This window comes from Arachis duranensis, chromosome 10, assembly GCF_000817695.3.
Source record: "Arachis duranensis cultivar V14167 chromosome 10, aradu.V14167.gnm2.J7QH, whole genome shotgun sequence".
Taxonomy (NCBI): Eukaryota; Viridiplantae; Streptophyta; class Magnoliopsida; order Fabales; family Fabaceae; genus Arachis; species Arachis duranensis.
Genome location: NC_029781.3, coordinates 36,486,906 through 36,510,358, shown reverse-complemented (window position 1 = coordinate 36,510,358; position 23,453 = coordinate 36,486,906). Strand labels below are relative to the sequence as shown.

The 23,453-nt window shown below is 46.0% G+C and overlaps 3 protein-coding genes across 4 annotated transcripts; 1 reads left to right on the top strand and 2 right to left on the bottom strand.

Annotated features, from left to right (window-relative positions):
* The first annotated feature begins 879 nt into the window (after positions 1-879).
* On the top strand, positions 880-2,947 carry LOC107469700 (uncharacterized). Its single transcript, XM_016089081.1, has 2 exons — positions 880-1,765; positions 1,920-2,947. The coding sequence occupies exons 1-2, from the start codon at positions 880-882 to the stop codon at positions 2,945-2,947; spliced, it is 1,914 nt and encodes a 637-aa protein (XP_015944567.1).
* Positions 2,948-14,414: 11,467 nt separating this feature from the next.
* LOC107469701 (uncharacterized) lies at positions 14,415-16,236 on the bottom strand. The gene is made up of 2 exons (XM_016089082.1): positions 15,220-16,236; positions 14,415-15,041 (listed from the first exon to the last, which is right to left on the bottom strand). The coding sequence occupies exons 1-2, from the start codon at positions 16,234-16,236 to the stop codon at positions 14,415-14,417; spliced, it is 1,644 nt and encodes a 547-aa protein (XP_015944568.1).
* Positions 16,237-21,649: 5,413 nt separating this feature from the next.
* LOC107469703 (uncharacterized) lies at positions 21,650-22,815 on the bottom strand. 2 transcript variants are annotated; one of them, XR_008004597.1, is made up of 3 exons: positions 22,325-22,815; positions 21,816-21,995; positions 21,660-21,724 (listed from the first exon to the last, which is right to left on the bottom strand). XR_008004597.1 is itself a non-coding variant. In XM_016089083.3 (2 exons), exons 1-2 carry the CDS (start codon positions 22,706-22,708, stop codon positions 21,954-21,956), a joined length of 426 nt encoding a protein of 141 aa, XP_015944569.1. In that variant the 5' UTR covers positions 22,709-22,815; the 3' UTR covers positions 21,650-21,953. The 2 variants fall into 2 exon arrangements, 1 of the variants encoding a protein (XP_015944569.1); XM_016089083.3 differs by having other exon boundaries at positions 21,650-21,995.
* Between the last annotated feature and the right edge of the window lie 638 nt (positions 22,816-23,453).

The following is a 23,453-nucleotide window of genomic DNA, read 5'->3' as shown; positions in this document are numbered from 1 at the left end:
GGGATCCGGCCCACGGATCCTACACCTGGAATGGTCTGCGGAACCGGCCCACTAGAGCCCCTAACCAACTTTCGAATTCAAACGTCTCCCTTATCTTAGTCAAACAAGATAAGATAGCCACCATCACCTATAAATAGAGGACCCAGGTCCCTCTAGGTATTCATTCATTCCTCACACTTTATACCTCTCAGATCCATTCTGACTTGAGCTTCAGAGTGTCTTTGTAAGTACCATCCCCATTGCTCCAGTCAAATAATCCGGCATCCGCCTTGACCCGCAAGTTTCCGATCCATCTCTCAACCCGTATCAGAGACATCTTATACATTGGTGCCGTCTGTGGGAAACTTACGCCGATCAAGCCGGAATGGCGGACGAACTGGAAGAGCATTCCATAAGCCACCAAGATAACTCCCGAACAAGAAATCCAACTCTCGAACACCAAGAAGCTGCACTCCACGGAAGGATAGCAAGCACTGTCCACCGGGCTACCCCGGCACACAACAAAGAAAACGGACCCGACGTCGTCGGACCACGACATCCCGAAAACACGGGGGACAAAGCAGCCCAAATAATCCAAGAACTCTGCCTACGAGTTCAAGAACTTGAAGGCAGAGTCGCTACCAAGGAAAAATACAACGCCGAAAACGGAAGTCACGTGACCTCCAGATCAAGATCCCATCGCGGCAGGTCGCTAGACCGGCAAAATAACAGGAGAAACAATCGAAGCATCTCTCGCTATCCCAGACACGGAAGATCGCCAAACCGGCGACACAGCAAGAGGCACAATCGCAGCGTCTCCCGAGATCCAGCTCATCAACATGACACGGATGAAGACCGACGACACCAGAAACCAAGCGCACAAGAAACGACCACATAATAATGGGAGCCACTCCTTTCACCGAAAGAATCTTAAGGGCAAAGCTCCCTAAAGGTTTTGATAAACCCACAGACATGAAGTACGACGGAACCAAAGATCCCCAAGAGCACCTAACGGCCTTCGAGGCCAGGATGAACCTAGAAGGAGCTGCCGACGCAGTCCGATGCAGAGCTTTCCCGATAACCCTAGCCGGACCAGCAATCAAACGGTTCAACGCCCTCCCCAACGGATCCATAACCGGTTTCCACGACATCTCGCGGAAGTTCATGGCCCAATTCACCACCAGAATCACTAAAGCTAAACACCCTATCAGCCTATTAGGAGTCACGCAGAAACAAGACGAGTCCACAAGAAAATACCTCGACTGCTTCAACGATGAATGCCTGACGGTTGACGGACTCACAGATTCCGTCGCAAGCCTCTGCCTAACCAACGGACTCATGAACGAGGACTTCCATAAGCACCTTACCACCAAACCAGTATGGACCATGAACGAGATCCAGAACGTCGCCAGGGAATACATAAACGACGAGGAGGTCAGTCAGGTCGTAGCCGCCAACAAACGACAGCACGGCAAATCCCAACACGGCAACTCGGCGTCTCGATATAACCCTCTATCCAGAGAATGTCAAAAGGACCATCCCAAACTAGCAAACACAAACCGGTCACCTAGAATTGGCAAATTCTCTAGCTACACACCCCTGACGGCCCCGATTACCGAAATATACCACCAAATAGCGGATCGAGGTATCATCCCGAGGGCCCGACAGCTCAAAGAAAGAACCGGCGGCAACAAAACCCTATACTGTGACTACCATAGAGGTTACAGGCATAGGACACAAGACTGTTTTGACCTAAAAGATGCCCTCGAACAAGCCATAAGAGACTGTAAGCTTCCCGAGTTCGCCAAGATTATCAGAGAACCAAAATGCACCAAAAGGGACAGGTCACCAGAGAGAGAGGGGCGCAACCCAAGAATACAAAGACAACCCCAGGGAGAGCCCAAAAACGGACCCGACCATAATAGTAAATGTCATCACAGGCAAAGACATATCGGGCAAATCAAAATCAACACTAAAAAAGGACATCAAAGTCCTAGCAGTCCGGAACCAAACCCCAGCCACCACCGCCGACAACACGGTAACATTCCAATCCGAGGACTGCCAACACGACACCTCTGCCGAAGATGCCCCTTTTGTCATCTCAGCAAGGATCGGAACAGGGCTAGTACGAAGGATATTAGTGGACAGAGGAGCAGACTCCAACATCCTCTTCAGAGGAGCCTTCGACAAGCTCGGACTCCGCAACGATAATCTCCAAACACACCGCAACGGCGTCACGGGACTCGGTGACAACTTCCTCAAACTAGACGGCTCCATCGCCTTCCCCCTCACCATAGGAACGGAAAAACTGAGGAAGACAATCCTATCCGAGTTCATGGTCCTCAAAGACTCCACCGCCTACAATGCCATCCTCGGAAGGAAAATAATCAATGACCTCTCCGCCGTCATCTTCACCAAATACCTCCTCATGAAGTTCACAACAGAAGAAGGCTCCATAGGTACCATCCACAGAGACCGAGAAATCGTAGTAGAGTGCGATAACGCCAGCCTAGCTCTACAGAAAAAGTCTCCAGACGCGGCCGGCATATTCTTAGCCGACCTGGATGCCCGACAAGATGACCAACCTAGGCCGGAACCAGAAGGTGACATGGAAAAACTGCAAATAGGGCGAACCAAAGACGAGTACACTTTTATCAACAGGAACCTCCCGTACGACTTTAAAGAGGATCTCTCCCAAATCCTGAAACAGAACAGAGACCTATTCGCATTCACACCAGCCTATATGCCAGGAATAGACCCCAACCTAATGTCCCACCGGTTTTCCAGAGATCCCAAAGCCAAACCTGTGGCACAAAGAAGACGGAAAATATCCCCGGACCGAGCAGCTGAAGTTAAAGATCAAGTATTGTCCAAAGGACGCCTTCCCTCTACCCAACATCGACAGTCTGATCGACACCGCATCCGGCCACCGATACCTCAGCTTCATGGACGCATACTCCGGGTATAATCAGATACCCATGCACCGACCTGACGAGGAAAAAACGGCTTTTATCACCCCCGAGGGAACGTACTGCTACACAGTCATGCCCTTCGGCCTGAAAAACGCCGGAGCCACCTACCAAAGGCTCGTCAACAAGATATTCTAGAACCTGTCCGGGACCAAGTTAGAGGTCTATATAGACGACATGCTCGCCAAGACCGAATCCGGCGAGCAACTCATCAGCGACCTCGAACTCATAATGAACACCTTACGAAAGCACCGAATGCACCTTAACCCGACAAAATGTGCCTTCAGAATGGAAGCAGGAAAGTTCCTTGGCTTTATGATTACACAGCGGGGGGTAGAAGCTAACCCTGAGAAATGTCGAGGTATCCTTGAAATGACAAGCCCAAAAAACCTCAACGACATCCAAAAACTCACCGGCCGGCTCACCGCGCTATCTCGCTTTCTCGGGGTATCGGCACAAAAAGCAATCCCTTTCTTCAAGTTAATGAAGAAGAGGCCCCCCTTCAAATGGGAAGCAAAATGCAAAGAAGCATTCCAACATTTCAAAAAAGTCTTAGCGGAACCACCAGTTCTCGCCAAACCCCGAACAGGGGAGAGCCTTTACTTGTACCTCTCCATAACGGAAGAAGCACTCACAGCAGCACTCATCCGCGAAAATGAGAATATGGAACAACAACCCATCTACTTCATAAGCAAAGTTTTTCAAGACACGGAAACTCGCTACTCGCGCCTAGAAAAGCTGGCCCTCACGCTCCTTACAGCCTCCTGACGCTTGCGACAATACTTCCAGGCCCACCCCGTGACAGTTCAAACCGACCAAGCGGTCAAGCAAGTACTACAAAAGCCCAAACTGGCAGGAAGAATGCTAGCATGGTCCATCAAGCTATCTCAATTCCAAATAAAGTTCGAACCCTGGAACGCAATCAAGGCACAGGTCATGTCCGACTTTATCGCCGAGATGACATTAGGAAACCCCTCCCCCAAGTCGTGGAAACTACACGTCGACGGCTCATCAAACATCACTTCCGGAGGAGCGGAGTGATACTCGAAAGCCAAAACGGGGTCGTAATCAAATAATCCGTTCCCTACGAGTTTCTGTTTTCAAACAACCAAGCAGAATATGAGGCCCTCCTAGCAGGCCTAACTCTAGCCAAGGAGGTCGGAGCAAAAGCCTTTGAAGTGTGCATCGACTCACAGGTGGTCAATTCCCAAATCAACAGAGACTACCAAACACAAGACCTCTTACTCCAGCAATACCTTGCCAAGGTAAACAAGTTAAAAGAGGGATTTGATCGCATATCTATACAACACGTCCCCAGGGAACGAAATGCCAGGGCAGACATCCTTTCCAAACTAGCCAGCACCAAACTAGGACACGGCAACAGGTCGCTAATTCAGGAAGTCGTCAGGACACCATCTATATCAACTGCGACTGACGCCTTTCTAACACTCTCTGGCCAAGGATCATGGACCTACCCTATCCAGCAATACCTCCTCAACGGAACGTTACCAGAGGACCCCAAAGAGGCAAACAGACAAAAAGGGAAGCTGCTAATTACACTGTCATCGCAGGACAACTATACAAACGAGGATTCTCGCAATCTCTGCTCAAATGTGTTGAACCTGGGGACACGGAGTACATACTTCGCGAAATTCATGAAGGCTGTTGTGGCCACTACATCGGGGCAAAACCATATCCCAAAAAGTCATCCAGACTGGATACTTCTGGCCCTCGGTTATCTGGGACTCCATGTAGCTGGTAAAAAGCTGCAGCAAATGCCAGAGGCACGCCAACGTCCACGAAGCCACCCCACACAAACTCAGTATCATAACGGCAAAACGGCCATTCGGAACATGGGGAATCGACCTTGTTGGCCCCTTTCGCACGGCACCCGGACAGCTCCGATACCTCATCGTCGCCATAGATTATTACACTAAATGGATCGAGGCCGAACCCGTAGCCTCAATCACGGCAACCCAATGCCAAAAATTCTTCTGGCGACAGATCATAACCCGGTTCGGGATCCCCGAGGTTGTAATCTCAGACAACGGAATCCAATTTACCGACAAAAAATTCAGAGAATTCCTTGAAGGGATGCATGTATCCCACCGCTTCAGCTCGGTGGAGCACCCCCAAACAAACGGACAAGTGGAGTCCGCGAACAAAATAATCGTCAAGGAACTCAAGAAACGGCTCGACGAAACCAAAGGACTATGGGCCGACGAACTCGGATCAGTCTTGTGGTCGTATCGAAAAACTCCCCAAACAGCCACCGGGGAAACCCCCTTCCGCCTAACATACGACGTAGAAGCTGTTATTCCAGTAGAGATAGGAAACCCAAGCCCAAGAAGAACGATCGGGGGTAACGACGAAGAAGCGGAATGAGACCTTACTGAGGAAGTAAGAAGCATCGCCCACATCAGAGAGCTAGCCCTAAAACAAAGAATCAGCCTAAGGTATAACCACGGCATGATCCGACGAGAATTCGCAACCGACGACCTCGTCTTACGACGAAACGACATCGGCACCCCAACCCCGGGAGAAGGAAAACTCACCCCCAACTGGGAGGGCCCGTACAGAGTCAAGGCAGCAATTGGGAAGGGAGCATACAAGCTCGAACGACTTAACGGTGACGAGATCCCGAGGACCTGGAATGCCGCCTACCTACGACGGTACTACACATAGGCCGACCCTCTAAATCATCTTTTACCTTACCTTCCCTTTAAATTATTTTCCTTTTTTGCTCCAATTTTTAAAATTTTGCATAAGTGTCAAACTCAGGTACTCTTTCGCGCCCTAAAATGGAGGGTTTTAACGAGGCACAAACATCAATAAAATTCCATCAAGGTTATTAATTCCTTCTTTTTTTCCCCTGAACAAGGAATAAAAATACGGCCACCACTGGGAGACTGATCATCCCTAGGGCCCAAAAAACGGATATCCACAAGAAAGCGACCCACGACAATCCGCCCATCCCAGATAAAAGGAACGAATAAACGTCAAAAACAAAATAGCTTAAAGACAATATACCAAAAAGGCCCGAACGACGAGATTATCATAAAGCAAAGTTCAAAACAAATTCACAAATCCACAGTCACGCAGCCACACAGCCAACAACATTAAAACAAACAACAAATTCAAAACAAGCAGTAATAAACACAGCTAATCAAGATTGACGATCTGGCCATCACGGACATTCTTAAAAGCTCCCATCACATACACATCCGCTCCAGGCACCAGCACCAAAGCCTGAGCCCTCATCGTCTCCTCAGTAGCAGCAATAGCTTCCTTCACATCAGCAAGCAACACGGCCTTCTCTTCTTTCAAACCCACGACCTCCACCTTCAGACCGGCTACCTCATCCTTCAAAGAACCAACAATAGAAAGAAGCACGGCAGACCGGGACTCGGTGTCCAAAGCCTTTCTCTGCTCTTCCCCAAGCTGAGACAAAAGAGAAGTCTCAACCTCAGAAAGGCGGAGGATCTCAGCACCAGATTCCTCGGATGCCTTCACTACCTTTTCCTTTGCCGACTCGGCATCCGCAAGTAGCCCCTTCAACCTCGCCACCTCGGCCTGAGATTGACGAAATTTCTTGTCTAGAAGGCCCATTTGAGCCATCACAGGCTCGACCTTCCGAACAATCACAGCGGAACGGAGAAGGGAGCGGTAAAGCGACTTCGCCTGGAAGGTCACATCGCATTCACAGAAGAAATCCTCCGTACTAGGCATAAGATGCTCGTCGATAAAAGTTGGAGCATCGAAACGACGATCCATCACCGACGGGACCGCACCCTCCCCCTCCACCAAATTCTCACTGTCAACATCCTCCGATCGCCTTCGCTTTCGGGAAGCACCCTCCGGCGACACGGCCACCACATCATCCTCAACCTCCACACCCCGACCTGACCCCTGGGTGCCACCTTCGGTCAACACCAGATCCTCAAAGGCAGCCCCCGTATCATCAGCAGGCCGGGAAGTCGGAGTGGAGGGAGAGCTGCCAGAAGGAGTCCCTTGTGACAATTGAACCTTCAGCCTGGCTAGAGTTGTCAAGCCCCCAGCCATCTCAACTGCGAGAAAGATCAAAAGAGGAAAAAAGCATAAGTATCCAACTCAAACCACAAAAAAAAAACAGATCACACACCAACATAGGCCCGACAAGCAACTGGGTCACCCATCATATCCCTAGGATTAAGAGGACGCTCCGCAAACAACTACCACAAGACGAGGGCGATGTCTCGATCTTCCGCAGTAAAAAACTCCTGCGTCACCTGAGTAAGAATGGATGGCCCCGCACCAAAATTCCAGTATGTAGGGAACCGCCGCTCACTGATGAGCGGATAATTTATACGCTTTTTGGCATTGTTTTTAGGTAGTTTTTAGTAAGTTCAAGCTACCTTTAGGGATGTTTTCATTAGTTTTTATGTTAAATTCACATTTCTGGACTTTACTATGAGTTTGTGTGTTTTTCTATGATTTCAGGTAATTTCTGGCTGAAATTGAGAGATTTGAGCAAAACTCTGAAAAAGGCTGACAAAAGGACTGCTGATGCTGTTGGAATCTGACCTCCCTGCACTCGAAATGGATTTTCTGGAGCTACCTGCACTCGAAATGGATTTTCTGGAGCTACAGAACTCCAAATGGCGCGCTCTCAACGGTGTTGGAAAGTAGACATCCAGAACTTTCCAGCAATATATAATACTCCAAACTTTATTCAGAGATTGACGACGTAATTTGGCATTGAACGCCAAGTACATGCTGCTGTCTAGAGTTAAACGCCAGAAAAACGTCATGATCCGGAGTTGAATGCCCAAAACACGTTATAACTTGGAGTTCAACTCCAAGAAAAGCCTCAACTCGTGGATAGATCAAGCTCAGCCCAAACATACACCAAGTGGGCCCCGGAAGTGAATTTATGCATCAAATACTTACTCATGTAAACTGTAGTAGCTAGTCTAGTATAAATAGGATAAGTTACTATTGTATTAGACATCTTTGGTCTCAGTTTTGTTTTATTCTTCATCTTAGGAGGCTATTGATCACATTCAGGGGGCTGGCCATTCGGCCATGCCTGAACCTTTCACTTATGTATTTTCAACGGTAGAGTTTCTGCACACCATAGATTAAGGGTGTGGAGCTCTGCTGTACCTCAAGTTTCAATACAATTATTATTACTTTCTATTCAATTCTCTTTTATTCTTATTCAAGATATACGTTGCACTTCAACTTGATGAATGTGATGATCCGTGACACTCATCATCATTCTCACCTATGAACGCGCGTGACTGACAACCACTTCTGTTCTACTCTAGGCCGGGCGCATATCTCTTAGATTCCTCAACAGAATCTTCGTGGTATAAGCTAGATAGATGGTGGCATTCATGAGGATCCGGAAAGTCTAAACCTTGTCTGTGGTATTCCGAGTAGGATTCTGTGATTGAATGACTGTGACGAGCTTCAAACTCCTGAAGGCTGGGCGTGATGACAAACGCAAAAGAATTAAGGGATTCTATTCCAACCTGATTGAGAACTGACAGATGATTAGCCGTGCTGTGACAGAGCATAGGAAAGTTTTCACTGAGAGGATGGGATGTAGCCATTGACAACGGTGATGCCCTACATACAGCTTGCCATGGAAAGGAGTGAGAAGGATTGGATGAATGTAATAAGAAAGTAGAGATTCAAGAGGAGCACAGCATCTCCATACGCCTATCTGAAATTTCCACTATTGATTTACATAAGTATTTCTATCCCTTTTTATTGTCTATTTATTATTAATTTTTGAACTCATAATAAATCAATTTAATCTGCCTAACTGAGATTTACAAGGTGACCATAGCTTGCTTCATACCAACAATCTCTGTGGGATCGACCCTTACTCACGTAAGGTATTACTTGGACGACCCAGTACACTTGCTGGTTAGTTGAACGGAGTTGTGTCCACTCGTGCCAACACGTAAGGTATTACTTGGATGACCCAGTACACTTGCTGGTTAAGTTGAACGTAGTTGTGATCACATATGCCAAAGAGCCATTAAATAAATCTCATGCAAATACAAAGAGGGCAATCACAATTTCGTCCACCACTCACCCTCCAACGTCAGACAGAACGGATGATTCCCCCTAGCAGGACGAACCTTGAAATACCCCCCTTTAAAACCATGAAACAAATCCTTATATAGGCCAGAGACACGACGATGAGGCTAAGCCCTAAACGACACGTACCCCTTCTTATGCTTCCCCTCTTTAGTAGGTAAGGTGCATAAGAAGAGGAAGAGGAAGACATTCACCAAAAACGGGAGTTACAGAAACTCACACACAAGCTCGAAAGTCCGGATCGCCGCCCAACTATTTGGATGTAGCTGGGACGGCGCCACAGAACACCGACTTAACAACTGCTGAACAAAAGGGAAAAAGGGGGAGCCGCACGCCAAGTCGGGCGAACATCGCCTCATTCACCCACATCCAATCCGGAAAGGTCGATGAGTCAAGATTGGTGTAACAAACCCTCTCGTCGACCCCGGGAAGGGCAAACTCGTAATCACGCTCGGCATCCCTACCCCTACAACAGCTCCCTGATCACGGAGCCGCTGGAGGTCCACCTCCGTCATCCGCGATGGCGTCCCCCAAACGTCACTGGTAACCCAGGAATAAAGGGAGGGCACACTCCCCGCTGGGACCACCGGAGCCCTAACACTCTCGGTCCTCCAACAAGCCATGCCTAAAACAAACGATGAGCACTACCATCAGCCAAAACGCGCGGCAAAACACGGTAGAGAAATACCAAACAGACACAGCTACCTACTACTAGCTACATAAAGTGGTGCTCATCCCCTCAGGAAAACAAAAACACACTACCCCAAGACCAAGGACTATCATACAAACACAAGCAAAATCCTAAGTCCACACTAAAATAGGCATAAAAATAGAAATGCAGGAAACAGACAAAACTAAAGAGGAAATGGGAAAAAGGAAGAACACCAACCTGATAATGCGAAACTAAAGACAACAGAGAGGCAGAAAGAGCAAAGGGTAGGAAAGACCAGAAAAACCAAAATGAAAGAAGTCCACAGAAAAGAGGAAGTAGCAAATGCAAAATTGAGCGAAACGGGGGAAGGAAAATAAGAAATCCAAAACGTTTTCAAAAGGACGAAAAGACGCAAATAGCCCTATGGATAAACATGGCGCGTGAGGGCAAAAAAGAAAAAGTAAACCAAACGTTCCCTCACAATAAATGCTCCCTTGGGAAAGTGAAATTGACAAGCACCCCTCAGAAAACGCAACGGATGCAAGGATACAGAAGGGTCGCGTCAATCAAACGGCCAGGCAAACCTCGACCTCGTCACAAAACTTAGGACCGACGCACCGACCCCCCTCCCCCGAGAGACAAATCCATTGAAACTCCGAATCCGAGAAACCGAAAAAGGCCAAAAACGGCCAACCTATATCCTTCAGCGACGAAGACCGACCTCGCTCGTTCTCCCGCTGCAGGGGCAAGTGTTACGGATCCGGCCCACGGATCCTACACCCGAAATGGTCCCCGAACCCGGTTACCCGGGTCTGACCCGCTTCGCCCCTCTAGAAGGCCCGGAACCGGCCCACTAGAGCCTCTAACCAACTTTCGAATTCAAACGTCTCCCTTATCTTAGCCAAACAAGATAAGACAAGATAACCACCATCACCTATAAATAGAGGACCCAGGTCCCTCTAGGTATTCATTCATTCCTCACACATTATACCTCTCAGATCTATTCTGACTTGAGTGTCGGAGTATTTTTGCAGGTACCACCCCCCATTGCTCCAGTCAAATAATCCGGCTTCCGCCTTGACCCGCAAGTTTTCGATCCATCTCTCAACCCGTACCAGAGACATCTTGTACAACTATAAAATAAAGTAGTTTGGCATTTATATATTTATAATCATATCAAATAAATAACGAGTAAAACACTCGCTATATATATGTTGAAAGCCGTATAAGTTATAACTGAATGCATGTTATAGGTTTTTGATTTTGGACGTGGACTAGGTTATAGGTTGAAATCCTTCTACAATGATAACTCTTGAGTGAAAGTTGTTTTGGGCTTAAATAAGTAGTGAGCGAATTCATTACTCCCATATTAATTTCGGAGTAATATACTCCTATATCAAATTCCATAAAAAGTAAAATGAAAAAAAAAAAAAACAAAAGGTCACATGTGTTAGATTAATCCGATCATGAAAGTTGATTATTAACTTTTTAAAATACTGACTAAAATGAAATTTTTTTCTTTTACAAATTAAAATCTTAATAATATATTTAATTACAATAAAATCTCTGCATATTAGAATTAATATTTGCAGTTTGACCAACAATATCCAGATTTTACTAAAAAGATTAGAAATATTAGATTGTACAGAATGCTTCTGATACGATCTAGGAAGTGGATCGGGAACCTGCGGATTGGATCGGATGTTGGATTGCCCAGAAGGAGCGGAGGGAGGTACCTGCAAAGACACTCCGATGCCCAAGTCAGAATAGATCTAAGAGGTGTGAGGTATGAGGAATGAATGAATACCTGGAAGGACTTGGATCCTTTATTTATAGGTGTTTGGTGGTTTATCTTATCTTATCTTATCTGGCTAAGATAAGGGAGATGTTTGAATTTAAAAGTTAGTTAGGAGCTCTTAGAGAGCCGGTTCCCGGGTCTTCAGCAGGGTGAGACGGGTTGGCCCGTTTTACCCGGATTCGGGGTCGGTCGTGGACCTGGGGTCCATGGGCCGGGTCCGTAATAGTTGCCCCCGTAGCGGGAGAGCGACTATGGTCGGTTTGTCGCTAGGAGTTTTAAGGCGTTTCCCGTCGTGCTTCCGATGCCGGTTTGAGCGTTTGTTTTGATGAGGAAGTCGGTTTCTCGATTTCGTTTGGTAAAGGACTCGCCTTGACCGTATTTTGGTCTTTGACGTGACCCTTCCGTGCCTGCTGCACCCGTCGCGTCTTTTGAGGCGTAATTGATTAGTTTGCTTTTCCGAGGGGGCATTTATTGAGGAGGGGTTTTCTCTTTTTTGCCCCCGTGAGTTTTTATTGTGCCCAGGGTCAGTTGTGTCTTTTTGTCTTTCTTTTTGAAACCGTTTTGTTTTGGTTTTTATTTCCCTCGTCCGTTTTTTCTTTTCAAAGAGAACTCTTCATTTTCTGAGAAAAAACTGCTTAGTGGTTTTTTGCTTTCTGGTGCTGCTCTGCTTCTCCTCATTTCCCTGTTTTCCTTCAAGTTTTCTTCTAACTTCACCAGGTTGGTATTTTCTTTTTTGCTTTTTCTTTCGTACGTTTGTTTGTGTGTGCCTGTTTTCTGTTTTTGCCATGCTTTGTTCTGCCTGCTTCCCTTTTTGTTTTGCTGTGTCGTATGTTTTGGTTGGGTTTGTGGAAGGGGCTGAGCACCGCCGTTTTTTGCTTTGACTGTAGTGGTGTTTAGGTTTTTATCTTTGTTATTGTGTCGAGTTGGTAGGCTGATGGTGGTGCTCCTCCCTGTTTTAGGTATGCAGCGTCGGAGAAATGAGAGTGTGGGTGCCCCCATAGCCCCTTCTAGGGGCGTTCCCAATCGCTATGGTTGGGTGACCAGCGATGTGTGGGGTGTCCCGTCGCGGATGACGGAGGGTGATCTCCAACGGCTCCGCGACCAGGGGGCAATTTGTGGTGGTGGTGAGGAGGAGGGGCGGTACGAGCTCGTGCTCCCTGATGCCGATGAGCGTGTTTGCTATCTGAACCTCCGTTCACCCACCGTGCCGGACTGGATGTGGGTCTACGAATCCATGTTTACTCGGCTTGGAGTGCGGTTCCCCTTCTCCCCGTTTGTTCAGGGTTTACTTAGTCGGTGTTCCGTGGCACCGTCTCAGCTTCACCCGAACAGCTGGGCAGCCGTTCGGTGTTTTGAGTTGGTGTGCCAGTATCTCGATCTTCCGGCTTCGGTTCCTGTTTTTCTATTCCTTTTCTTGTGCACTCTTCCGACTAAGGAGGGGAAGCACAAGAAAGGATATATGTCTTTCCGTGCTCAGCCTCATCGCCGAATTTTTGGTTTATTCGAGGATTCCTTTCACGGGTTCAAGTGGGAGTATTTCAAGGTGCGTCCCGTTCGGGGGCACCATCCGTTTTGGCTTACCCTGGAGGGTGAGCGCCGGTTTCCGACATACTGGAATTTTGGCGCCGGGCCGTCGGTTCTGACTAAGATCTCTTATGATGATTTGTCTCGGGAGGATAAGGATATCGCCAGCATTTTGTGGCATTTGTTTTGCGAACGTCCGTTGAATCCTCGAGACGTTATGGGGGATCCCGAGGCTTGTCGGACATATATTGGTGTGTTTCCCTTTTTCTTCTTCTTCCCTTTTTTTTAACTCTTCTTTGTTTTTTCTTTTAGTCGAGATGGCGGGCGGGCTGACTACTTTGGCGAGGTTGAAGGCCGCGTTGGTTCGGGAGGAAGGGTCGTCGTCTCCTTCGACTCCTGTTTCGGGTCCGGCCGTGGATTCTCAGGTTATTCCTCAGGAGGTAGTTCCTTCGGGGGCGCCTACTGGTGTTGAAGTTCCTCCTGGCTCGCCTGAGGTTGTCGTGATGTCGGCTGCCGAGGCTTCTCGGAAGAGGAGTAGGACTGAGGAGCCGGGTAGTGAGACTTTTGAGGAGGAGGGCTTGGTTCCTAGTGTGATGGACCGTCGTTTCGACGCTACGGGTTTTATTGATCAGCACTTAATGCCTGGAACAGAGTCGTTTTTTGATGGTTGTGACGTCTCTTTCCAGGCTAAGTCGGTTTACCGTGCCCTCCTTCGCTCTGCTGTGGTTGTTCGGAAGGCTGAGCCTGTGATGGCCCAAGTGGGTTTGTTGGAAAAGAAGCTTCAGCAGGCCCAGGCTGATGTGACCAAGTTGAAGGAGGAGCTTGAGACTATCAAAACTGCAAAGGAGAAGGCGGAGAAGTCGTCGGAGGATGCCGGGGCGGAGATTCTCCGACTTGCCGGCGTTGAGACTTCGCTTCTTTCTCAATTGGCTGAGGAGCGAAAGCGTTCCTCGGATGCGAGTTCTCAAGCTGCCTTGCTTCTCGCCGAGTCGGAAACTCTGAAGGCTGAGGTCGAAGCTCTGAAGAAGGAGAAGACGACTTTGTTGGCTGATGCAAGGGATGCCGTTGCTGCTACCGAGGAGACGATGAAGGCGCAGTTTCTGGTGTTGGCCCCTGGCGTGGATGTATCTGTGACGGGAGCATTCAAGACCGTCCGTGATGGTCGGATTGTTGATATCGAGTAGTTTTCTTTGTAATTTAGTTCTGAACTTGTTTAAATTTTTGTAGTGGCTCGAGGGCCGTAACTTCGTTTTGTATGGTATTTTCGACCGTTTTTTGGGTCTTTGTATGATTCGTTTTGGGGCGTTTTATTTGGCCGTTCGGGCTTTAGGCATTCTGTTTATCATAACCGTTCGTTTGGTCGGTTTTTTGGATATCCGTGTGTTCGGCCTGGGGGTGATCAGTCCTCCAGTGGTGGCCGCGTCTTTGTTTTTTGAGAAACGGTAGTGACTCGTAATGGAGATGGATAACTTGTAAAAAAGTACTTATTTAAGTGTAGTATCTTCGTAGGTTGGCTGCGTTCCAAGTTCTTGGTATTTCGCTGCCGTCTAGTCGTTCGAGTTTGTACGCTCCTTTTCCAATTACGGCTTTGATTCTGTATGGTCCTTCCCAATTGGGGGACGAGTTTTCCTTCTCCTGGGGTCGGAAGACCGATATCGTTTCGTCGTAGGACGAGGTCGTTGTCCGCGAATTCTCGTCGGATAACGCCGTGATTGTACCTTAGGCTGATCCTTTGTTTGAGTGCTAATTCTTTGACGCGAGCTATGCTTCTTTCTTCGTCCACGAGGTCTCGTTCTGCTTCTTCGTCGTTACCTCCAACCGTTTTTCTGGGGCTGGGGTCCCCGATTTCCACTGGGATGACTGCTTCTACGCCGTATGTTAATCGGAAGGGCGTTTCTCCCGTGCTCGTTTGGGGTGTTGTTCGGTACGACCATAGGACTGATCCCAACTCATCTGCCCATAGTCCCTTGGCTTCGTCAAGTCGTTTCTTAAGTCCTTTGACGATAATTTTGTTGGCGGATTCCACCTGTCCGTTTGTTTGGGGATGTTTCTACCGAGTTGAAGCGATGGGATATATGCAATCCTTCTAGGAGTTCTCTTAATTTTTTGTCAGTGAATTGGGTTCCGTTGTCAGAGATGATGACTTCGGGGATTTCGAACCGGGTAATGATCTGTCGCCAGACGAATTTCCGACATTGGGTTGCCGTGATGGAGGCCAGGGGTTCGGCTTCAATCCATTTGGTGTAGTAGTCTATGGCGACGATAAGATATCTGAGTTGGCCGGGTGCCGTGGGGAAGGGCCCGACGAGGTCGATTCCCCAACTGCCGAATGGCCGTTCAGCCGATATAATACTGAGTTGGTGTGGGGCGGCTTGGTGGATATTGGCATGCCTTTGGCATTTGTCGCAGCTTTTTGTTAGTTGTATGGAATCTCGAATGATCGTGGGCCAGAAATAGCCGGCCCTGATGGTTTTTTGGGCTAGCATTTTTCCTCCGACGTGGTGACCGCAGCAGCCTTCATGGATCTCGCGGAGTATGTATTCCGTGTCCCCGGGTTCGACACATTTGAGTAGTGGCTGCGAGAATCCGCGTTTGTATAGTTGTCCCGCTATGATGGTGTAGTTGGCGGCTTCTCTTTTTATTCGCCTTTCCTCTTTCGGATCTGGTGGTAGGACTCTGTCGCGGAGATATTGTAAGATAGGGTATGTCCAAGACTCCCGGTTTGAGGATGTTAGGTGCGCGTTGATTTCTGTTGATACGGAAGGCGACTTAACGACCTCCTGGATTAGCGATCTGTTGCCGTGTCCTGATTTCATGCTGGCTAGCTTGGAAAGTAGGTCCGCCCTGGCGTTTCGCTCCCTGGGGACGTGCTGTATGGAGACATTTTCGAATCCTTCTTTTAATTCACTTACTTTATTGAGGTATTGTTGGAGCAGGGGGTCTCGGGTTTGGTAGCTCCCGTTGATTTGGGAGCACACCACCTGGGAATCGGTGTTAACTTCGAGTACCTTGGCGCCGACTTCCCGGGCTAGGTTTAGGCCGGCTAAGAGGGCCACGTATTCTGCTTGGTTATTTGATACTGGGAAGTCGTATCTTATTGATTGTTCAATTATGATCCCGTTTTGGTTTTCGAGTATAACTCCGGTGCCTCCATGAGTGGAGTTTGATGAGCCATCGACGTGCAGTTTCCATGGTTCAGGTGTCAGTTTGATCGGAGTCATTTCGGCAATGAAGTCGGTCAGGGCCTGTGCTTTGATGGCGTTTCGGGGTTCGAACCTGATCTGGAATTGGGATAACTCAATGGACCATGCTAGCATTCTTCCCGCTAGGTCGGGTTTCTGTAATACCTGTTTGACTGCTTGGTCGGTTCGGACCGTTACGGGGTGGGCCTGGAAGTATTGTCGTAGTCGTCGGGATGCCGAGAGGAGTGTGAAAGCCAGTTTCTCTAAGCGTGAAGCGGGCTTCTGTGTCCTGTAGGACTTTGCTTATGAAGTATACGGGTTTTTGTTCCTTTTTCTCGTTTTCCCGGACGAGTGCTGCTGCGATTGTTTCTTCCGTTATGGAGAGGTACAGGTATAGTGTTTCCCCTGTTTGAGGTTTTGCGAGGATTGGAGGTTCCGTTAGGACCCTCTTGAAGTGTTGGAAAGCTTCTTCGCATTCTATTTCCCATTTGAAGGGGGTTCCTTTTTTCATAAGTTTGAAAAAAGGGATTGCCTTTTGGGCCGATGCCCCGAGGAACCGGGATAGTGCAGTTAGTCGGTCGGTGAGTTTTTGGATTTCTTTGAGGTTTTTGGGACTTGTCATCTCAAGGACGGCACGGCATTTTTCTGGGTTTGCCTCAACTCCACGTTGCGTGATCATGAAGCCGAGGAATTTTCCTGCTTCCATTCCGAAGGCACACTTTGTTGGGTTGAGTCGCATTTGGTGTTTTCGCAGGGTGTCCATTATTACCTTGAGGTCGTCGGTTAGTTGCTCACCGGATTCTGTCTTGGCGAGCATATCGTCTATGTAGACTTCTATTTTGTTTCCGGCTAGGTTGCGAAATATTTTGTTAACAAGTCGCTGGTAGGTGGCTCCGGCGTTTTTCAAGCCGAAGGGCATTACTTTATAGCAGTAGGTTCCGTCTGGGGTGATGAATGCTGTTTTTTCTTCGTCTGGTCGGTGCATCGGGATCTGGTTATAGCCGGAATATGCGTCCATGAAGCTGAGGTACCGGTGGCCGGATGCTGCATCCACTAGCCCGTCGATGTTTGGTAAGGGGAAGGCGTCCTTTGGGCATGCTTTGTTGAGATCCGTGTAATCAACGCACATTCGCCACTTCCCGTTAGATTTTTTTACCAGTACGACGTTGGCTAGCCAGGTCATATAAGGGAGTTCTCGGATGAAGTTGGCTTCGAGTAGGGCTTTCACTTGTTTTCGGACCTCGGCGGCTCGGTCTGGTGACATTTTCCGTCTTCTTTGCGCCACTGGTTTGGCTAGGGGGTCTACTGCCAGATGGTGAGACATCAGGTCGGGGCTTATTCCCGGCATATCGGCTGGTGTGAATGCGAATAGGTCTCTGTTTTGTTTCAAAAGTTGGGAGAGTTCTTCTTTGAGGTCGTATGGGAGGTTTCTGTTGATGAACGTGTATTCTTCTTTGGTTGGCCCTATTTGTAGCTTTTCCATGTCCCCTTCTGGTTCCGGTCTAGGTTGGCCGTCTATCCGTGCGTCTAGGTCGGCAAGGAATATTCCGGCTGCGTCCCGGGATTTTCTTCTTAGGGCTAAGCTATTATTGTCGCATTCGGCTACGACTTCTCGGTCTCCGTGAATGGTCCCGATGGTGCCGTCGTCGGCCCTGAATTTCATGAGAAGGTATTTGGTGAAGATGACTGCCGAGAAGTCGTTGATTGTTTTTCTCCCGAGAATGACGTTATAGGCTGTGGAGTCTTTTAGGACGACGAATTCGGATAAGATCGTCTTTCTCTGATTGCTTGTTCCTATGGTGATGGGAAGAGTAACCGAGCCGTCTGGTTTGAGGAAGTTGTCTCCGAGGCCCGTGACGCCGTGGCGGTGCGTTTGGAGGTTGTCGTTGCGGAGCCCGAGTTTGTCAAAGGCTCCTCGGAAGAGGATGTTGGAGTCGGCGCCGGTGTCCACCAGTATTCTTCTTACTAGCCCTGTTCCGATTCGGGCTGATATGACGAAGGGGGCGTCTTCGGCCGAGGTGCCGTGTTGGCAGTCCTCGGGCAAGAAAGTTATCGTGCTGTCGGCTATGGTGACTGGGTCGTGGTGCCTGACGGCCATTATCTTGAGGTCTTTTTTCATTGTTAGTTTTGACTTTATTCGACACGTCTTTGCCCGTGATGACGTTTACTATGATGGTCGGATCTTCTTCGGGGTTTTCCCTGGGGGTTGGTTTTTGAGTTCTCGGGTGACGTCCTTCTCTTTCTGGTGATTTGTCTCTGTCGGCGCGCCTTGGTTCTCTGATGAATTTGACGAACTCTGGGAGTTTGCCGTCTCGTATGGCCTGCTCAAGAGCGTCTTTAAGATCGAAACAATCTTGTGTTTTGTGGCCGTATCCGCGGTGGTAGTCGCAGTAGAGAGCTTTGTTTCCTCCTGTCCTTTCCTTGAGTGGTCGGGCCTTCGGGATGACACCTCGATCTGCTATTTGGTGGTATACCTCGGTTATTGGTGCTGTTAGGGGGGTGTAGTTGGAGAATTTTCCTATTCTTGGTGGTCGGTGGGTTGGTCTAAGGCTGTCTCGTTGGTTCTCTTTTGGTGGTGGGTTATGACGGGGGGTCGGATTGCCGTGTTGGGTGGCGACGTGTTGCCGTTTGTTGGCAGTGACGACCTGGCTGACTTCCTCGTCGTTGATGTAGTCTTTGGCGACGTTCTGGATTTCGTGCATGGTCCATACTGGTTTAGTGGTGAGGTGTTTGCGAAAGTCTTCATTCATGAGTCCGTTAGTTAGGCAGAGGCTGGCAACGGAGTCCGTGAGTCCGTCGACCGTCAAGCATTCATCATTGAAGCGGTCGAGGTATTTTCTTGTAGATTCTTCTTGCTTCTGCGTGACCCCTAGCAAGCTGATGGGGTGTTTGGCTTTGGTGATTCGGGTTGTGAATTGGGCCATGAATTTTCTTGTGATGTCGTGGAAGCTGGTTATGGATCCGTTTGGGAGGGCGTTGAACCATTTGATCGCCGGTCCGGCAAGGGTTACTGGGAAGGCTCTGCATCGGACCGCGTCGGATGCTCCTTCCAAGTTCATTCTGGCTTCGAAGGCCGTTAGGTGTTCTTGAGGGTCCTTAGTTCCGTCGTACTTCATGTCGGTTGGTTTGTCGAAGCCTCTAGGGAGTTTTGCTCTTAAGATTCTTTCTGTGAAGGGCGTGGCTCCCATTATGGTGTGGTCGTTTCTTGTGCGCTTGGTGTGTCGTCGTTTCGGGTCTTCGTCCGAGTCGTGCTGTCGGCTTAAATCATGGGACGCGCTGCGGTGGTGTTTTTTGCTGTGTCATCGTTCTGGCGAGTTGTCGTGTCGGTGGTTGCGTGAGTGGCTACGGTCGTTTCTCCTATTATGTTGCCGGGTTGGCGACCTTCCGCGGTAGGATCGTGGCCGGGATGTTGCTTGGCTTCCGTGTTCGTCGGCGTGTTTTCTTTTGTCGGTTAGTTTACCTTCGAGTTCCTGGACTCGGAGACAGAGATCCTGAATGATCTGTGTTGCTTTGTCCCTTGTTTTTTCGGGGTGTTGTGGATCTGTGATCATGTGCTTGTTTGTGCGGTGGATAGTGCTGGCTATCCGGGCTTGGTTCATGACCTCCTGTTGTTCCGGGGTCGGATGACGTGGTCTAGAGTCGTCTTGGCTTGATGGATTTTCGTCCAAGATACCCTCCATCTATTCCGACTGTCGCAGGTCCCCACAGACGGCGCCAATGTACAGAATGCTTCTGATACGATCTAGGAAGTGGATCGGGAACCTGCGGATTGGATCGGATGTTGGATTGCCCAGAAGGAGCGGAGGGAGGTACCTGCAAAGACACTCCGACGCCCAAGTCAGAATAGATCTAAGAGGTGTGAGGTATGAGGAATGAATGAATACCTGGAAGGACTTGGATCCTTTATTTATAGGTGTTTGGTGGTTTATCTTATCTTATCTTATCTGGCTAAGATAAGGGAGATGTTTGAATTTAAAAGTTAGTTAGGAGCTCTTAGAAAGCCGGTTCCCGGGTCTTCAGCAGGGTGAGATGGGTTGGCCCGTTTTACCCGGATTCGGGGTCGGTCGTGGACCTGGGATCCATGGGCCGGGTCCGTAACATAGATTATACTTGTTTTTTATAGACTCATTAAATTCTAACTTTGACTATACATACTCTTATGATCTTATCGGTCCATTGTTGTTACATGTCTTCAACAAATGTGAACCAAGAATCCCTACAAATTTTGAACTTGTATCATATTCGGTCAAAACAACTTTAAATTTAAAACTAATGTGTAATTCGAATCTTTGGGGAATAGATTGAAAGTTATACATAGTAATATTATTGAAGAAATGTATGATATTTCAACTAAGTCAATATCAAATACATGTTACGTTGTTGTGGATCATTAATAATATCTTTTGAAATGTTATTTAATTGGATGATAAAAAAAAAATTGTGTTGTTCGATCTGCTAAAAAGATAAAATCATTTTATAGTAAAAATTCATGGTTTAATTGTCATCTAAAATCTCTACCTTTTTTATGGAGCAACTCCTCTTAGAAAAAGAATAAAATGGAACACAAAGAGACTCCATTAAAATGAGTGGCTTAAAAATCTAGTATAGTGTTCCATTTCTAACAGTCCTCCTCATGTTCAATTTTTCCATCAGTTTTTAGTTTTCTTTTTTTTTATTTTTTAAGGTCAACATATTTATCTATTTATTTATTTTTTTTATAACCAGAATCAAATCAAGGTTCTAATATACATACATTTTACTTTTGTACTTTTGTATAGTATGGCATTGTTATATGCAATGTTCCTATCTTATATATACACGAAATATGCTCATTTTTTTTTCTTATTTTGTCTATTAATTTCACATTTCATTTCTTTATTCATTCATGTAATTAACTCGGATACAAAAAAGAGATCTACGCATATGTATTAAATAAAAGTATAAGTAAACAATGAAAATATTAAATAATGTGAACAATAGATATATATGATGTTTAATTCAATAGGTATATAGAAATGATTATGTAAATTATTTTTAATTGGATAGTTATTTTTTTATTGAGTCAATTCTAAAGTCTATTATTCATATTGTTTACAAAAGTCATTGTTTACCTAACAAAACTCATATATTAACTTACACACCCACAATTCAGACCTAATGTCAGAAAAAAGAAAAAAAAAATTGCACAAATCACATGTTCTCTTATCTTTGTTTTTCTTCCTTTTCATTTTTTTTAACTTCTTTTTTTTCTTCATCAATGAATTGGTGTTTTCATCATGGGAGCTAGAAGGGCCAAAGTATCCATGAAGACATCAAAATTCTTCCAACAAAGCAAGAAGTTAGCTAGTATTTATAAAGAGATAATTGTTAATTAGTATAAAATAACACTAATGTAACTTTTAATCAAGCAGTAATTATTATACTGATGAATAACGTTTTATTATGTCCTGTTCCTAAGTCTTAATATTGTAGGAAACCACTGGTCAAAGCCAATACCCATTGATTCATGGAAGTTCTCCTCAACTTACTGCAAAATATTTTTGTACAAAGATCAAATTAAATGCTTAAGGTACCATGCTACAAATAAAAGGTGGAAATGAACATAATAATAACGTAACCTAGGCTAAATTTGATTTCTTGTTGATGATGGAAGTCAGCACCAATTCTAACAATCAACGCCTTAATTAGATATATATATATTAATTAATTAGTAGAATATATAATAACATCCCTCCTTGAGCAGTGAATAATGCAGTTCACTTACCTCCGCTACTGACACTTTCTTCATAATAGAATTCCTGTCATAATAATAAATAATAATATGAAAAGAGATATTAATTCACTAAGCATGTACAATAATACAATTAAAAACATGATTTATAGATTTATTATATTAAGCAACTCAAAATGGTTTTTTTTTTTTAAATTTCCCTTATATTCATAAACCAATATACACGAACTCAATTTACTTTCAGAAATTTTAGTTTACAATATTTATATTTTAGCATATATTTTATACTGATGATGATTAATTTTAGTAGTGGATTTTAGTGTGCATATATATATATATCATAATTGACAGAGTTATTATCAAGCTAAGTGAATCAATATTTATAAGACATGTTACCGGATTGTGATCTCCATGACTACTATTCTTGTTCTTATCTTTCTTAGATGCACCTCTTCCGGTGAGTCCCAACCTCTCCTTCCACCGGCTACTTGCGGTCTTCGGTATCCGGGTCGCCACCACCTTATTGCCCTCATCATATTCATCATTCACAAGCAACTTTTCCCTCAAAGTAATACTACTCACCATTTTCTTGTTGGAGCATTGTTGTGGAAGCAACATGCCCTTGAAGAAAACCTCATCTGCTGATATCATAGAGTAGTTCTTCACCGAGAATTCAAAATCCGAAGAAGACACCGGAGCTTCCCGGTATATGTTGTTCTTCTCATTCTTGATGGCAAGTTTTGCATCCACAAAGTTTGAGAATGAGATTCTTGGGTCCATAGTTGAAGAGTGAAGCTAGCTAATAAGTTATATGCACCACACCAAAACCAAAGAACTTGTTGTTAGGGTTATTGCTTATATTGGAGGAGCATGTAAAAATTCATGTGTGTATTGGCAAATGTATTTTTATATCTTAAATTTTTGTTACTTCAGTACTTTGCATTAGGTTTTATAGTTTCCACATGCAGATGTTTGCCCCTTTATATAATGGTGCTGATTCTTTAATATAATTAATAGAGTAATGCTAGGGGGCAGCAATTTTTGTGATTGTTAGCCATCAATTAGCCATCAATGATGATTTGATGGTGTGAGATTGGTGTGAGATTTCATCCAATGGCTCACATTTCTCTGTTGGTTAAATGCTGGCCAAAATTCAACAAAACTGCTGCCCCCTAGACTTTTCCTAATTAATATGTGTGTGTACTTAGTGGACATAACATGTTACTTAGATTTGTCGTCTTATGCCAGGAATGTGGGTCTTAACCTTTATAGGGCTATATATATAATTGTTTAAAGATTTGTTTACCAATAATCGATCGACAAAGTATTAATACATTTAACCTTTTCAAACTAAAAATATTAAGTCCAACACTTTTCTATTAGTATTAGTCAATATTTTAAATGAATATTTAAAATTTAAAATTTAATTAATCTTGTATTTTCTTCACATTATATATAAAAATATTTTTATTAATTAAGTATTGATTTAAAATAATAAAATTTATTGATTATATTATGTACATAA

Coding starts and splice junctions, on each gene's coding strand:
- LOC107469700 (XM_016089081.1), top strand. CDS start 880: ATGGGAGCCACTCCTTTCACCGAAAGAATCTTAAGGGCAAAGCTCCCT. Junction 1,766..1,919: donor CGAACAAGCCATAAGAGACT/GTAAGCTTCCCG, acceptor ATGTCATCACAG/GCAAAGACATATCGGGCAAA.
- LOC107469703 (XM_016089083.3), bottom strand. CDS start 22,708: ATGGACCCAAGAATCTCATTCTCAAACTTTGTGGATGCAAAACTTGCC. Junction 21,996..22,324: donor GTCATGGAGATCACAATCCG/GTAACATGTCTT, acceptor TTATTATGACAG/GAATTCTATTATGAAGAAAG.
- LOC107469701 (XM_016089082.1), bottom strand. CDS start 16,236: ATGACTCCGATCAAACTGACACCTGAACCATGGAAACTGCACGTCGAT. Junction 15,042..15,219: donor AACCCCTGGCCTCCATCACG/GCAACCCAATGT, acceptor ACAAACGGACAG/GTGGAATCCGCCAACAAAAT.